We start from the raw sequence: 16,022 nt of genomic DNA, 5'->3' as shown, positions 1-16,022 counted from the left end.
GAGGAATGTCTGACTGCCAGCTTAGGCCCGATCCCCCAGGGAGCGGGCCTAAGCCAGCAGGTGGTCATCCCCCGAGGGGTCCCAGACTGTGAGAGGGCACAGGCCGGGCTGAGGGACCCCCCGAGTGCACAAATTTTTATATATATTTGTATTTGATTTTTATTTTTTTATTTTTTCAAAAGAAAAGAGTCTTTATTCGAGCTAGCTCGGCTCCCCGACCACACTCACTGACGCAACAGCAAGCCAAGTGGCAGAGAGAGAGAACTCTGTGTGGAGAGAGGTTTTATAGGGGGGTTGGAGTAAGGGGAGGATGTATTTAATTTTTAGAGAGAGAGGAAGGGAGAGGGGGAGAGAGAGAAACATCGATGTGAGAGCACAACATAGATCGGCTGGCTCCTGCACGCCCCCTACTGGGGAAAAAGTCTGCAACCCGTGCATGTGCCCTGATGGGGAATTGAACCGGCGACTTTCAGTGCATGAGACAATGCCCAACCAACTGAGCCACACCAGCCAGGGCTCAAAAAAATATTTTCACAAAACTACTAAAATTATTAGTCAATCCAGAAAAAAACCTTTCTCAATATTTTTATCTACTGTTATTACTTCTAACAGAGAATTTTCACGTAAAGCTCCTAAGAATTGTCTTTCTAAAACAAAACAAAAAAAATTGAATTATGCCTCTTTTCCTACCTCAAAAACCTTTCATTATCAAAAGGATAAAGTTCAAACTTAGTGTGGCCTCTTGCCGCCAGGCTACATGACCAACGTGGTATGGCAGAGGCAAGAGAATGAACTTTGGAATCAGACATTCCTAGGATGAAATTTGAGCTTTTCCACATTTACCGCTAGGTGCCAGGGACACAGAGAGGATGAAAGGGGCCTAGGGACCCTGCTAGCTTTTTAAAATATATATATTTTTATTGATTTCAGAGAGGAAGGGAGAGGGAGAGAGGGTTAGAAACATCAATGATGAGAGTGAGAGAGAAACATTGATCGGCTGCCTCCTGCACACCCCGATCGAGCCTTCGAGCCTGCAACCCAGGCATGTGCCCCTGGACTGAAATCAACCCCGGACCCTTCAGTCCGCAGGCCGATGCTCTATCCACTGAGCCAAACCAGCTAGGGCCCTTCTAGCTCTTTCAGCTCCTGATATATATTTGAGGTATAATTCACATACTATAAAATTCACCTTTTTTTTTTTGCCACTTATTTTATTGGATATCTTGTGCCAGACACATAGCAGTGTTATTTATAAATAACTAAGATCTGGAAACAGCCCAAGTGCCCATCAGTAGATGAGTGGATAAAAAAACTATGGTACATTTACACCATGGAATATTATGCAGCAGTAAAAAAGGAAATCTTACCCTTTGTGACCGCACGGATGAACATGGGGAGTATTATGCTAAGTGAAATAAGCCAATCAGAGAAAGACAAATGCCATATGATCTCACTCATAGGTGGAATCCTAAAGCCCCTGGAATCTCCCGAGAGATGTGCCCGTTATATGCTGATGAGATGACTGGGAGCATCGGGGCCCCCAGAGCTTCAGGATGGGGGCTGGTGGCAGGAAGACCAGGGCATGAATGGAGAGGTGGAACTTGCGGGCCCCACCCCGGACCTCCAGAGAGGTGAGCGGGGCTGGACATTGAGTGGAACCACCAATTGCCAATGATTTCATCACTCCTGCTTACATAACGAAATCTCCATTACAAACCCCAAAGCCATGGGAGTCAGTCAGCACCCCAACTCCCCAGCATAGAGGCTTCAGTGCTAGGGACCTGCCCAGACCCCGCCTACGCACCTGTGCATTTGCCTCCCGCATAATAAACCAGTAATAGAAGGAAAGCAAGGTCCTGAGTTCTGGGAGCCGTTCTAGCAAGAGATCGGACATGGAAGCCCCTGATTATAGGCGGTCGGTCGGTCAGGAGTACAGGTGGCAACCCAGGGACTTGCAACTGGTGTCTGAAGCAGGGGGGGGGGGGGTGGGGGTGTGGGGGATACTCCTGTGGGGCTGAGCCCCTCACCTGTGGGATCTGATGCAACTCTGGGTAATTAGTGTTACAATTAAACTGAATTGTAGGACACCTTTTTTTTTAACCCTCACCCAAGGATATTTTTTTCTATTGATTTTTTTGAGAGGGTAGAAGGCAGGGGAGGGGGAAGAGAGCAAGATACATTGATGTGAGACAGACACATTGATTGTTTGTATCTTGTGTGTGTGCCAACTGGGCCGGGGATTGAATCTGCAACAGGAGTACGCACCCTTGACCAGGAATTGAACCGGAGACCCTTTGGTGCATCGGCAGGTGCTCCAACCACTGAGCCATACTGGCCAGGGCAGGCTGCCCTTTTTAAAAAAACTGTTTTTGATGTCAGAGAGGAAAGGAGAGGGAGAGGAGAGAGAAATATCAATGATGACAGAGAATCATTGATTGGCTCCCTCCTGCACGCCCCCACTGGGGACCGAGCCCACAACACAGGCATGTGCCCTGACAGGGAATCAAACCATGACCTCCTGGTTCATAGGTCAACACTCAACCACTGAGCCACACTGGCCAAGCAGATCGGCCATTTTTAAAAAATATATATTTTATTGATTTTTTACAGAGAGGAAGGGAGAGGGAGAGGGAAAGAGAGAAACATCAATCAGCTGCCTCCTGCACACTCCCTACTGGGGATGTGCCCGCAACCAAGGTACATCGATTCCTTGACCGGAATCGAACCTGGGACCCTTCAGTCCGAAGTTCGACTGAGCCAAACCAGTTAGGGCAGGACGGCCATTTTTAACCAGAGAGCTGGAGAACTGGTTGGTGTGTAGGGGGACACCCCCACATTTGGTGTCAGCAGTGTTGTGAGTAAAGCAGACCCCCCCATACCACAAGCCACGGGGTGGAAGCTGAGTGTGGCTTCCACACGGTAGGAAGGCCCCGCAACTAACCCTGTGCCCCAGGCAGCCGACCAAGCCGATAGCAGCCCAAGGAGGAGGCGCAGGTGCCCAGAGGCAGAGCCGGGGGCATAGCTCTCAGAACGCTCTGCCCTTGAACTGAAACAGCCAGACACCAGCGCACAGGAGGAAAGCCAGAGACGGCACAGGAAGGACTTCTTCCAGCAACAGCACACGATTTCTTGAACTTAAGGAATTCAGTTAAAGGAGAGCAGGGTCTCTACTGAGATCCAAATTAGGTAGAGTGCTAGAAACGTCTCAAAATAAAGAGCAAAATGATAGAGCGCTCGGAGGGAACTGCTTGAAGAAAAGACTAGCCACCCTGACTGGGTGCTCAGTTGGTTAGAGCATCATCTGGCTGCACCAAGGTTGCGGGTTTGATTCCCCGGCCGGGGCACATCCAAGAGTCAACCAATGAACGCATCCACAAGTGGAACAACAAATCATGTTTCTCTTGCCCGGCTGGCGTGGCCCAGGGGTTGAGCGTGGACCTAAGAACCAGAAGGTCACGGATTCGATTCCCCGTCAGGGCACATGCCTGGGTTGTGGGCTTGATCCCCAGGAGGGGCCGTGCAGGAGGCAGCTGATCAATGATTCTCTCTCATCATGGATGTTGCTATCTCCCCCTCCCTCTCCCTTCCTCTCTGAAATCAATACAAATAAGTTTTTAAAAATCCATGTTTCTCTCTCTGTCTCAAGTCAATTAAAAATTTTTTTAAAAAAAATAAAAAAAGTGTTCTAAAGTTCTCATCTTACTGGGTGAAGGAGAAGACGAGAAATGGATCTCGGAGTCGGGGTGACCGTGCGCTTAGGGGCAGGACTGCGCCCCTGAGGATCAGAGGAAGGAAATTCATCACGTAACCAAGGGGGGAAATTCATCTCTTGCAACCAAGCCTGGGAACCCAGGAGCTGGGGAAGAAAAGATGGACATATTTGACTATGTCAACATTAAAACGTTTTGTGTGACAAACGATGCCATAAATAAGGCCAGCTCAAATGGTGGCGCTGGAAAAAGATTTGTCACATAAATAACAGTCACAACTGCCGTTGAGGAACGTACTGCGCGCTGGGCACCGTGGTCTGTACATTCCAGGTCCTAAGTCATGTATGTCCAGAACAAACACTACGAAGTGGGATGGCGAGGATGAGGGTGACGGCGACGCCCTGTAGGTGAGCCCACGGAGGCCTAACCAGCTTAACGGACTTGCCAAGGTCACAGCGGGTCCGGGGCGGAGTTCTGAGTGACCCTTGGCCGCCGGCCCCAGAGCCAGTGCTTTCAATCACTTCTGAGCAATTCAGCCAAAGGCCAATGGACACTAAATAAAGAGCTTTTACGGACTGACCTGAACAAGACAAACAACCGATACAGAAATGGACTTAGCCTATAAATAGACCATTGATAGACAGCCACAACCAAATGGCCAGTGCACATACAAAAAGACCCTCACGTCCAACACAGGTCAGGAAAGTGCCAATGGAGGAAGCAATGGGACCTCCCTACGCATCCATGAGAGTGACACGGACAAAAACAAGCGGCAGCAGCAAATGCTGCCAGGAATATGGAGGAAAGGGCGCGCTCGCTCACACATGTGAAGGTTTGCAGCCATTGCGGAAAGCAATCTGGCAACATCTGTTACAATTGAAACTAAACATACCCTTTGACTCATTAATCCCACTTCTGGGAATCTGTCCCAAAGAAATAAAAAGACCACTAGTTAAGGATAAGGATGTTTATTGGAGCTCGTGTGTGTGTGGGGGGGGGGGGGGGGGGGGGGGAGAGCAACAAAGCAAATGCCCATCTAAAGAAAAAGGGGAGGATGGAATGGATTATGCTATATCCTCCCAACACACATTTTAAAAAATATATATTTTTATTGATTTCAGAGAGGAAGGGAGAGGGAGAGAGAGATAGAAACATTAATGATGAACCCGGCAGGCGTGGCTCAGTGGTTGAGCATGGACCCATGAGCCAGGAGGTCATGCTTTGATTCCTGGTCAGGACATATGCCCTGGTTGCGGGCTCGATCCCCAGTGTGGGGTGTGCAGGAGGCAGCCAATCAATGATTCTCTCATCATTGATGTTTCTGTCTCTCTCTCTCCCTCTCCCTTCCTCTCTAAATCAATTTAAAAAAAATATTTTTTAAATGTGGTGGATCCATACAATGGAATATTATAAAAAGGAATGAAGTGTTGACACATCCTACAATGTAGGTGGACCTTGAAAGAATGCTAAGCAAACAGAGCCACATGAAAGGCCCATGTTTTATGATTCCAACGATATGAAATGTTCAGAACAGGTAAATCCTGAGAGACAGAAACCAGATTAGTCCAAGGATCAGGGAAGAGGGAATGGGGCGTAACTGCTTGGTGAGTATGGGGGCTCCATTGGGGGTGATGGAACTGTTTGGAACTGGATAGAAGTGGTGGTTGCGAACATTGTGAATGGACTAAATGCCACTGAATTGTTCACTTTAAAAATGGTTCATTTGATGTCATGTAAATTGCACCTCAATATTTTTTTTAAAAGGACCTTGAGGAATTTTTGCCTAAGGGTGTAATGTTTGGAGCAGCTGAGCCCCTTGGTAGTGTGCGGAGGCAAGCAGATGAAAGGATGGCCGAGCAGAAAGATGGAAAGAACCTGGGCTCTTTGGCGCGCTCTGGGAATGTGATCTCTGTACTTCTGATGATGCAATGTAGTAAGTAAATGCCTTCTTTTCTTACAACCATTTCTAGTGGGGTTTTCTGTTACTTGCAGCCTAATCGATATGGACTTCAAGGTTCTGGAAAAGGAAGGCAAAGGCATTTCAGTTTATAAATAGCTAATGTAGAAGAATTCTCAATAGTAGTTAATTCTCAGGGTTAGACATGGAGTGTGTGTGTGTGTGTGTGTGTGAGAGAGAGAGAGAGAGAGAGAGAGAGAGAGAAAGAGAGAGGGAGATTCCCAAATGAAGCCCAGTCTCAGCCTCCCTGTTGTGTCTAGCTAGTCTTAGTATTACAAAATCAGGGTGGACTTGCTTTAGGTGCAATACTGAAATAATTATAGGCTTGTCGGCTCTGAGAACTACAGGTAAGATGGAACCGCTGGTCACACCATTGAGAGTGTGTGTGACTTCCCTTGGGAATCTAGAACTTCACGTTGAACACCGAGATGCCACCAAACACTGTTGAAAAGCCGCCCTTTCTCAGTGCGAGGTGTCAGTCCTACGTGGTGAAGGTGAGCGCTTCCCTTTTCAAAGTCGGGGTGACTTTCCTGCATCACGAGGCTGTGACTGGGGGGAAGCAGAGAAAGGGTGGTTCTCTCTCCACCTCTCCTGTCCCTCACCTCTTCGTGGTTCCGGAGAGCCCTGCCTATGCGGCTCCTGCTCTACACACACAGAAAGGTTTCAGGAAGGGGTGATGGGGCTGGGCGGGGTTTTTTGAGGACGTGTAAAGGTTAATGTTAGGGATTAGTACTTGAAGGGCTGGATTTGATCTTGCTCTCACTGTGTTTCTTGGCAGTTAGGCGTAAGTCGTTGTGTAATGTGTAAACTATGGAAATAAATGACTGAAGTTGCCTCGGTAAAAACCTGTTCCACGGCGGATGGATGAAGGGAAACAGATCCTTTATCTGTGCTCATTAAGGTGTGATGTGTGCAGGTAAAGGTGGCAGGGAAGTGTCCACCATGACAGTGAGTGGAGGTTGGTTCCTCTGAGACTCTCTTGGGGCTGTGGAATGGCATTCCTCTCTTGTCTTCACTTCTTGGTGGTGGTTTTTTCCACTCAGCTGGGAATTCATAATAGTCAATGGGTCTTGTCTAGGAAGAGGTGAGCTGTTTATTCCAGAAGACTTGACTCGCCTGGAATGTGAGGTATTTCCAAAACAATGAGTAAATGGGCTAAAATAAAAGAAGAAACAAAATACAAAACCCTGCTGACTTTCAGAGGGCCCCGGGGATGAGGACACTGAGCGAAGTCTAAAGGAGGCCAATCGCCTGGCGGGGGGCGCGGGCCCTGCTGGGGGCCAGCTGCAAGGAAAGGAAGAGGAAAGAGGAATAAAACCTTGTTCTCTGAGATTTGTCCCTCCAGTTACTCTTATGTGCTTTGAAATCTGTTACTTCCTTAGCTTTTCTATAGACTCCAGGGGATAATTAAAATACGCAAGAGATTGGGCCCTCGCTGGTTTGGCTCAGTGGATAGAGTGTTGGCCTGTGGACTGAGGGTCCCAGGTTCGATTCCAGTCAAGGGCATGTACCCCAGCCCCCAGTCGGGGCAGGTTTGGCAACCAGTCAATGTGTCTCTCTCACATAGATGTTTCTCTCTCTGCCTCCCTCCCTTCAAAAAAAAAGCAATCAATGAATACAAAAATAAGTGAAGCAACAAACCGATGTTTCTCTCTTCACCCCCCCCTCCAAAACCAATCAATCAATCAATCAATCAATCGAGAGAGAGAGAGATGCACCAGCATATGCTTTCATATCATTTGATGAGGAAAGTTTTCCTAGATATTCTGGCTCCATGTGACCAAAACATCAACTACAGGACTTGTGACATTACGGGTTGAGGATGAGGGGAAGAAATTTTGTAAATTACCACTTCTCCTTTTGAGTTATGAAATATAGTATGGGTTATGAGTAATATATCCTTTTGAGACTTAAAAAAGAACCAAATCTATATTAAAAACATTGGGGGGAAATGAGTTGACAATCTTGGTTTTGTGATAATGCGATAATTCGATTCCTCCTGGTTTATCGCATGATCTCTTTTAATACTGTACAAGGAATATCCTAATGCTTCATACATATACGCATAGCCATATAAATGATTCTCTTAAGTAGTTTAAGGAAGTTGGATACTGAGTAAATATAATATAAAGAATGAATGGGTGCCCTGGCCTGTGTGCTCAGTGGTTAGAGCATTGGCCCGTGGACCGAAGGGTCTAGGGTTCGATTATTAGTCAACGGCATGTACCTGGGTTGCAGATTTGATCTCCAGCCTCCAGTTGGACAGGTGTAGAAGGCAACCAATCAATGTGTCTCTCTTACATCAATGTGTGTTTTTTTCTCTCTCTCTGTCTTCCCCTCCCTCCCTTCCACTCTCTCTAAAATCAATGGAAAAAATATCCTCGGGTGAGGATTAACAAAAAAACAAAAACAAAAAAGAATACTGTAAGGTCTCCCATAAGAATGGGTAGAATTAAAAGAACTGACAGCCTGGCTGGTGTAGCTCAGTGGTTGTGCGCCAACCCATGAACCAGGAGGTCATGGTTTGATTCCCAGTCAGGGCACAAGCCATGGTTGCGGCTTGATCCCCAGTGGGGGGCGTCCAGGAGGCAGTGATGATTCTCTCTCATCATTGATATCATTGATGTTTCCATCTCTCTCTCCCTCTCCCTTCCTCTCTGAAACCAGTAAAAACATATTTTAAAAAGTGAACTACTGCTACACAAAATAGCATAGATGAATCTTTCATTATTTATTCTTTTATATTTAGATTTTTAATGTTATTTATGTAATCTGACCACATTTATGTTGTTTCCCAAATTTGTGTTTGATTTAAATGAAAAAACATCTCATTACTCATTTAATTGCTTTTTTAATGATGACCAGTCAATAGTTGAATACTCATAGATGAATCTTTTAATGTTGAGTAATGAATTCAGACTCTAGGTCAGCCCATTTATAGAAAGTTAAAACCATGGAAAATGTAATAACCTATGATGATAAAGGTCGCAACAATGGTTACCTTTGGAGAGAGTATGCTCCAGGAAGGGGTACGAGGTAAGTCGTCTGGGGTCCTAGAATGTTCTAGATTTTGATAAGGATCATTATTATACAGCAGCATAAGCATGTAAAAGGTACCCACTGGTCTATGGTACCTATGACACCAGCATCCACTAAAAAAGAACCTGTTGGCTTCCCCAACCGGATAGACATGATCACCAAAATTAGTCTTTTTCTCTTACTCAAAAACATGTCAAAAACTGCTCAAGGGAGGGATCCAATGTGTTTACAATAAACATAGCTTCCAAATCTCTGGGCCCCCGAGAAGCCGTACAAAAAAGACTGCATATCCTACTAATACAATTCTCTCCTCTAAGTAGTCACAGGCGTGGACATCTAGCCACCTCATCCAAAACAAGAGATGATGAAATGCGTGAGTCATGAAAATTAAATATAGTGCCTTCACTTATTTTGGTGTTGCTCACTTCCCCTTCTGTCTGTGTGTAAGGAGGTGCTGTCAATAGTTCATGGGATCATGACACATTCAAGGAAAATATTTCACCCTGATAACGTGTAGTCAAAATCCCCCTAGCTCATACATGTTTGTTAAGAGCCTATGTGAGGTGCTGTTCCAGGAACTGGGGACAAAATGATGAATAGTGAGGTAATCAACAAGTCAACAAAGATAACTTTGGGTGGTATTGCAAAGGAGTGTCATTGTCATAGCAAGTTGGTTGGGCTGGTTGGGAAGGCTGGTCAGGGGAAGGGGGAGCGGCAGGCACTGAGGTTAGAGAGATGGGCGGGGCAGGCTCATGCAGGACATCCTAAGCCACAGCAAGCATGGGCAGGTAGCAGAGTTGTAAAGAGCCAGCTTTTAAACACAGTGCTTTTTTAAAAAAAGGGGCCCTCCATAGGGAATACCTTTTTGGAGGCCCACCGAGAGAAGGGCCTTTTTAATATTTCATCTTCTTAGAATGCATCCTGTTTGTAATTGGAACAAAGGGGCCCGTGGGCCTTAGCCGGCAGCTTGGGTTTTATGCCAAGTGAAATGGGGAGCCAATGGAAAGTGTGAGGTCAGGCATTGAGGATATTTGGCTTATCTCTTTTTATATCTATAATAATAAAAGGGTAATACGCTAATTAGACCGGACATCATTCCGGACGTCCTTCTGGACGAAAGCCAGGGCCGGAGAGAAGCACAGGTCCCGGGTGCCAGAGGGAAGGTGGTGCCGGCAGCTGGGGGAAGGAACGCCTACTCTTTCTCTCTCTATTGATTTGAGAGAGGAAGTGAGAGGGAGAGAGAGATAGAAACATCAATGATGAGAGAGAATCATTGATTGGCTGCCTCCTACACACCCCCCTACTGGGGATCGAGCCTGCAACCTGGGCATGTGCCCTTGGCCAGAATCAAACCTTTGACTCTGTCCATAGTAGGCCAACACCCTATCCACTGAGCCAAACCAGCTAAGGCAGGAAGGCCTACTCTTGCATGAATTTTGTGCATCGGGCCTCTAGTATATATATTGATTTCAGAGAAGAAGGAAGAGGGAGAGAGATAGAAACATCAATGATGAGAGAAGACACATTGACTGGTTGCCTCCTGCATGCACCCTGACCAGGGCTGGGGGTCAAGCCTGCAACCGAGGTACGTGCCTTTGACTGGAATCAAACCTGGGACCCTTCAGTCCACAGGCCGATGCTCTATCCACTGAGCCAAACCGGCTAGGGCTGGCTTATGTCTTAAAAATATATTTCGGCAATAGTATGGAGACAAGAGTGGAATAATTTGGAAAAATGATCATAGCTAATAAAAATGGTATAATAAATATAATAGATCTGGCTAATTGTATATATGAACTTCAAATGACCTTATCTTAAAATAAATTCAAATTGCCCTAACCAGTTTGGCTCAGTGGATAGAGCATCAGCCTGCGGACTGAAAGGTCCCAGGTTCGATTCCGGTCAAGGGCATGTACCTTGGTTGCGGGCATATCCCCAGTAGGAGGTGTGCAGGAGGCAGCTGATCGATGTTTCTCTCTCATCGATGTTTCTGACTCTCTATCCCTCTCCCTTCCTCTCTGTAAAAAATCAATAAAAAAAAAAATATTTAAAAAAAAATAAATAAATTCAAATATATTGTTTTTCAAAAAATTACTTCTCACCCAGCCAGTGTGGCTCAGTGGTTGAGTGCTGACCTATGAACCCAGAGGTTGTGGATTTCTGGTCAGGGCACATGCCCGGGTTGTGGGATCGATCCCTGGTTGGGGGTGTGCAGGAGGCAGCCGATTGATGATTTTCATCATTGATGTTTTTCTCTCTCCCTCTCCCTCCCTCTCTGAAATCAATTTCAAAGCATTTTTTTTTTTAAAATTACTTCTCTGGCATACCAGAAGCTAACCCTTTACCTATGACAAGGGTGGGGAACACCTGGCCCGCAGGCCATCTAAGGCCGTGAAATCATTTGGTCGGTCCTGCCAGTAGCAGACAAGGAAGCCAGTGTCCTCCATGAGAGAGCAAGTCCCCTCTGTGTCAGCCTCATTCCCTCGCTCTGTGTTCCTCCAGCCTCAGTTTCTTTTATTTATTTATTTTAAATTTTAAAAAATCTTCATTATTACATATTACATATGTCCCCTTTTTTCCTCTATCGCCCCCTCCATCCCCCCTTCACCCCAGGCTATCACCACCCTATTGTCTGTGTCCATGGGCCATGCATATATGCATACAAGGTCCTTGGTTGACTAGCAGGCTAACTTTTAAGCTGATAATTTTGCATGGCCCCCAAATGATGTTATATCCAAGTGGCCCTTGGCAGAAAAAAGATTCCCCACCTCTGAACTGAGGTCTGAATTCTGAGCAAGCACACGGGTGTTAGGACTGGAAAAGAACCGTTTTGGCTGAGCGTGAGATGGTTTGGCAGGCGGCTCATTTCCATTTGTGACGGTCTAGTGCCACCCCTTGACCCTTCCATTCCTTGCACATTTATGCCCAAGGATACAACTATGGGCTCTGCTTGCAATGTCAGCCTCACGTTTACTATTCTTTTTTTTTTTTAAATATATTTTATTGATTTTTTACAGAGAGGAAGGGAGAGAGACAGAGAGCTAGAAACATGGATGAGAGAGAAACATCGACCAGCTGCCTCCTGCACACCCCCCACTGGAGATGTGCCCGCAACCCAGGTACATGCCCCCGACCGGAATCGAACCCGGGACCCTTCAGTCCGCAGGCCGACGCTCTATCCACTGAGCCAAACCGGTTTCGGCCACGTTTACTATTCTTAAGGTTCAATTACGTAAACATCAAAGAAATACAATCCTAAATAGTGAGACACCACTGTTACCTAGCAAATCAACAAAAAGATTTTAAAATTTTTAAAAACTTCTATTGATTTCAGAGAGGAAAGGAAAAGAGAGGTAGAAACATCAATGATGAGAGAAAAATCATTGATCACGCTGTACACAGATGAGCCCACCACCTGGGCATGTGCCCTGACCAAGAATCGAACCGTGACCTTCTGGTTCATAGGTCGATGCTCAACTACTGAGCCAAGCCGGCCGGGCAGCAAAAAGTTTTTAAAAGTAAGATCGCTTCGCATTGGAGAGGGCGGGTGCAGTACAGCAGACATTTGCCAAGGTCTCTTGACATGCACGCAGTGTGGCAGTTTGCATCTAGAGCAGTGATGGCGAACCTATAACATGCGTGTCAGAGGCGACAGGCGAACTCATTTTTTTGGTTGATTTTTCTTTGTTAAATGGCATTTAAATATATAAAATAAATATCGAAAATATAAGTCTTTGTTTTACTATGGTTGCAAATATCAAAAAATTTCTATATGTGACACAGCACCAGAGTTAAGTTAGGGTTTTTCAAAATGCTGACACGCCGAGCTCAAAAGGTTCGCCATTACTGATCTAGAGCCTTAAAAACGGTCTTCATGTCCTTTGATCTGGTAAACATGTTCCTGGGAATGTATCTTAAGGAAATCATTGCAAGTGTGGGAAAGCTTTGCGGGAAATAGCGGTGCAGTCTATGCACGTCTGGGAGAGAGCAGGTGAACGGCCACTTACACCGCCTGCAACTAGGAGGCTTTACGAGTGGGGCATCCGGGCTTTGGGAAATTCTGTAACTTGCCAGGGTTCACACAGCTGGTACAGGATAGAACCATATTCAAATCCAGACGTGTTTTATTCCAAAACCCATGCTTTAAATCATGATGCTGATATAGAAACAAGTATTTTCTCAACTGGCACAAAAAGGCCAACCAATCCTCGTACCATCAAGTTATTCACAAGCGTAGCAACAGATTACGAAGGCGGAATAAGAGCTACGATTATTTTTGTGCCCGGCCGTGTCTGCTGGCTTTCGGCGCCACGCTGCCCTTCTGGGCCATCCTCCTACTTGGGGCTTACAGCCTGCACACGCCACGCCCCACGCTCCCGGCCAGACGGCTTCCTGCTCTGTCCCATCGTTTCTTGGCACTGGCACGAGGATCAGAGGTTGGTGAAAGCACAGAGGTACTTCCCTTCAGTAGTGGCTTGGCAGAGGCAGCCACAGCGGAGGATGCCCGAGGACGGCTGCGGGCTGCGGTGGTGATGCTGCAGCTGTACTGGAGGGAGGAGACTCAGCCTCCGAGCAGAGCAGCGGGCTCCACCAGCTCCGTGGAGAATGGGGGCTGGAGGCTCCAACCCAGGGGCAGGAAGGGGCAGCTCCCCGACCTTAGACTAATAGCCCTTTCCCTTGTGCCTCCCAAGTGGCTTCCCTCCATCCCCCTTTTGGCCTTTTGGTTCTTTTAACAACTTTGGAACCAATTCCTGGCATTCAATCCATCTCCACTTGAATTATCTGGAGTGTTTTCTATTTTCCTGTCTGGCCACGAACTCACATACTCTGCATCTGCAGCAAAAATTATATACTTTTTAAAAAATCCTCACCCGAGGATATTTTTCCATTGAGTTTTAGAGAGAGGGAAAGACAGCGAAATAACAATGTGAGAGAAACGCATAGATTGGTTGCCTCCTGCACGTGCCCTGACCAGGGCCCGGGTTGGGAAGGAGCTTGCAATTGAGGTACCTGCCCTTGACCCCTTGACTGGAATCAAACCTGGGACCCCTTGGCTATCCACTGAGCTAAACTGGCTAAGGCAAAAAATTATATACATGTTTACTAGAATAACATTAGTTAGAATGACATTCTGGCCTGGCTGGTGTGCCTCAGTGGTTGAGTGTCCACCTATGAATCAGGTCAGGGCTCATGCCCAGGTTGCAGGCTTGTCCCCCAGTAGGGGGCCTGCAGGAGGCAGCTGATGGATGATTCTCTCTCATCATTGATGTTTCTCTCTCTCCTCCCTTCCTCTCTGAAAAAAAAAAGAAAAAAAAAGACTGACATTCTTATTTTTATATGAGGAAGAAATAGGCTATAAGTACTTGCTTTTCTTCTGCAGGGAGCAAAATATCTTTGCATTTTGTTTCCTTCATATATGGTAAGAAAAATTGTCTAAGTTATACAAGTAACTTGGCAAATAAAAGATTTATTAACTCAGGATATAACTTTTTTATGGGACAAACTACCAAGTGTCTTAGCATCACTTGTCAGATAATATTTGACAGCAGCTACAACACAGAGATTGCACAATTTTAACAACCGTAATAAATATGGTCAGTTGATAGCGGGCTCCAAACTTCCTCTGGCTCTTCCTGAGAAAGGTTTGATGACTGACTATGATCCATTAAGAAACATCTAAATGGGAAGAAACACAGAAGTATTTTTATGAGTGTCATTTAGGTTTTTTTTCTTTTTTTAAATAGAAAATGCTCAGATAAACTAAAGAACTTAAGGTTTAACTGTATGGCTAAAAATCTACACATAGCATTCTTGAGCAGTTCAGATGAATAGGACTATAGAAAAACCTATTTTTAAGGGCCACAAATTCATCTCCTAAATTCATATTCTCCCTTTTTGAAAAAAGCAATTTTATGCCACTGAGCACAACAGACTTGGAAGTTATTAATGAAAGTTAATAACACGTAGGCTTATTTTAATATGTCTATTTTGGACCAAAGGAGAGAAAACCCCCCACAATATTTAGGTTTACTAAAACTACTAATTCATGATCAAAATAAAAATATTTGCCTTATATTTAAATTCAAAATAGAAGCAGAAGTAATTTACATGCACATTTTATATATAAAGACATTTGGAAGAATATATACCAAAATGTTAACAGTGATACTCTCTCTTGGTAGTGAGATTTCAAGAGATTAAGAACTTTGGTTTTTTTGCTCTTGCAAATTTCTCTTTTTTCCTTAGGGAACACTTATGTCTTAGGTAACTAAAAAAGGAGAAGTAAAAGCAATTGATACTCAAGCATCACATTAACCAAGGCCTTTGGAAATGTAGTGTCTCACTTGCTTCAGTTTGAAAAGCAAGACTTTAGGAGGAAGCTGGAGAGCAGGTGGCCCAGGAGTAAAGCCAGAGCTGGCCCAGGGTCAGTGACCAGCTAGAGGCCACATGGCCGCTTGGTGCGGAGCTCAGAGGAGAGCCATGGCCTCTTCATTGCTGGCCTGGGACTCTCATAAAAAAAGGAAAATATAAAAAATATATGCAGTCACATGTGAAAACACAGTGATCTCCAGAACAAGTCTGGCTCAATGTCAAGACCCTGGAAATAGAAATGGCATCAGGCTGGTGAGAGTCCAGGTAACTGCGGGCAGCTTTACCTTCAGAATCTCACAGGGCGCGGCGTCTGCGGGCACGGGGTTCCCACGGTGCTTTGAGTACTCACTTATAAAGACGGAAGCTTCATCTATACTACAGCATCAAGAGAAAAAGAAGGGCATGAGGAAAGTTTTGGGGGTGGGAACTGCTTGCTAGCTGGATTGTGGTGATGGCGTCACTGGTGTAGACATATGTCAAAACTCATCAGATTGCATGTCTGAAATACGTGCAGCCGGTTCTATATAGATCATGCATCAAAAAATAACGCTCGTTCACAAATAACAGCAAGTGATTATGGTTGGACCCCAGCAATACACAAGCAGAAAGAGATCCGTGCTGTGGTCAGGAGAGAAGCACGCCTCCCATGTGATCAGCACAGCTAGGTGAACGGAGGGATAGACCCAGGAGGCATGTTAATCCCTTGCCTTTCTTCAGGGTCACCCCATTTCTTCTCTCTCCTTTTCACTTTACAGATCTGTTCCCAACCTGATCCCAAGAGAAGCTTGTTGTTTCCAAACTTGTGGATGCTGGTAAATTAGATAACCAAGCTTGGCCAACATTATGATACATGAGCCATCGACTCTGAGCAAACGCTAAGAACTAAAGCTGTCATGTAGGGTTTCAGAGCGGAGCTGTGAGACACCTACTTTGGAGGTTCAGGC

General features: G+C 45.6%; 1 protein-coding gene and 1 long non-coding RNA gene across 2 annotated transcripts in view; one reads left to right on the top strand and one right to left on the bottom strand.

The window, feature by feature from the left end:
• The window catches only part of LOC106727671, an 18,720-nt gene extending 17,417 nt beyond the window's left edge, over positions 1-1,303 (top strand). Inside the window, exon 3 of the long non-coding RNA XR_001363906.1 lies at positions 1,293-1,303. This is a non-coding gene — a long non-coding RNA (uncharacterized LOC106727671). The remainder of the gene's footprint in view (positions 1-1,292) is intronic.
• A 12,966-nt stretch (positions 1,304-14,269) lies between these two features.
• KNTC1 (kinetochore associated 1) overlaps positions 14,270-16,022 on the bottom strand; it is a 61,740-nt gene continuing 59,987 nt past the window's right edge. Inside the window, exons 61-62 of the mRNA XM_005875566.2 lie at positions 15,363-15,453; positions 14,270-14,382 (exon numbers count right to left, since the gene is read on the bottom strand). Of these exons, the coding sequence (XP_005875628.1) occupies positions 14,362-14,382; positions 15,363-15,453 (112 nt within the window). The 3' untranslated portion in view covers positions 14,270-14,361. The remainder of the gene's footprint in view (positions 14,383-15,362; positions 15,454-16,022) is intronic.

Source organism: Myotis brandtii, unplaced genomic scaffold, assembly GCF_000412655.1.
Source record: "Myotis brandtii unplaced genomic scaffold, ASM41265v1 scaffold463, whole genome shotgun sequence".
Classification (NCBI taxonomy): Eukaryota; Metazoa; Chordata; class Mammalia; order Chiroptera; family Vespertilionidae; genus Myotis; species Myotis brandtii.
This window is presented reverse-complemented; position numbering and strand designations above follow the sequence as displayed.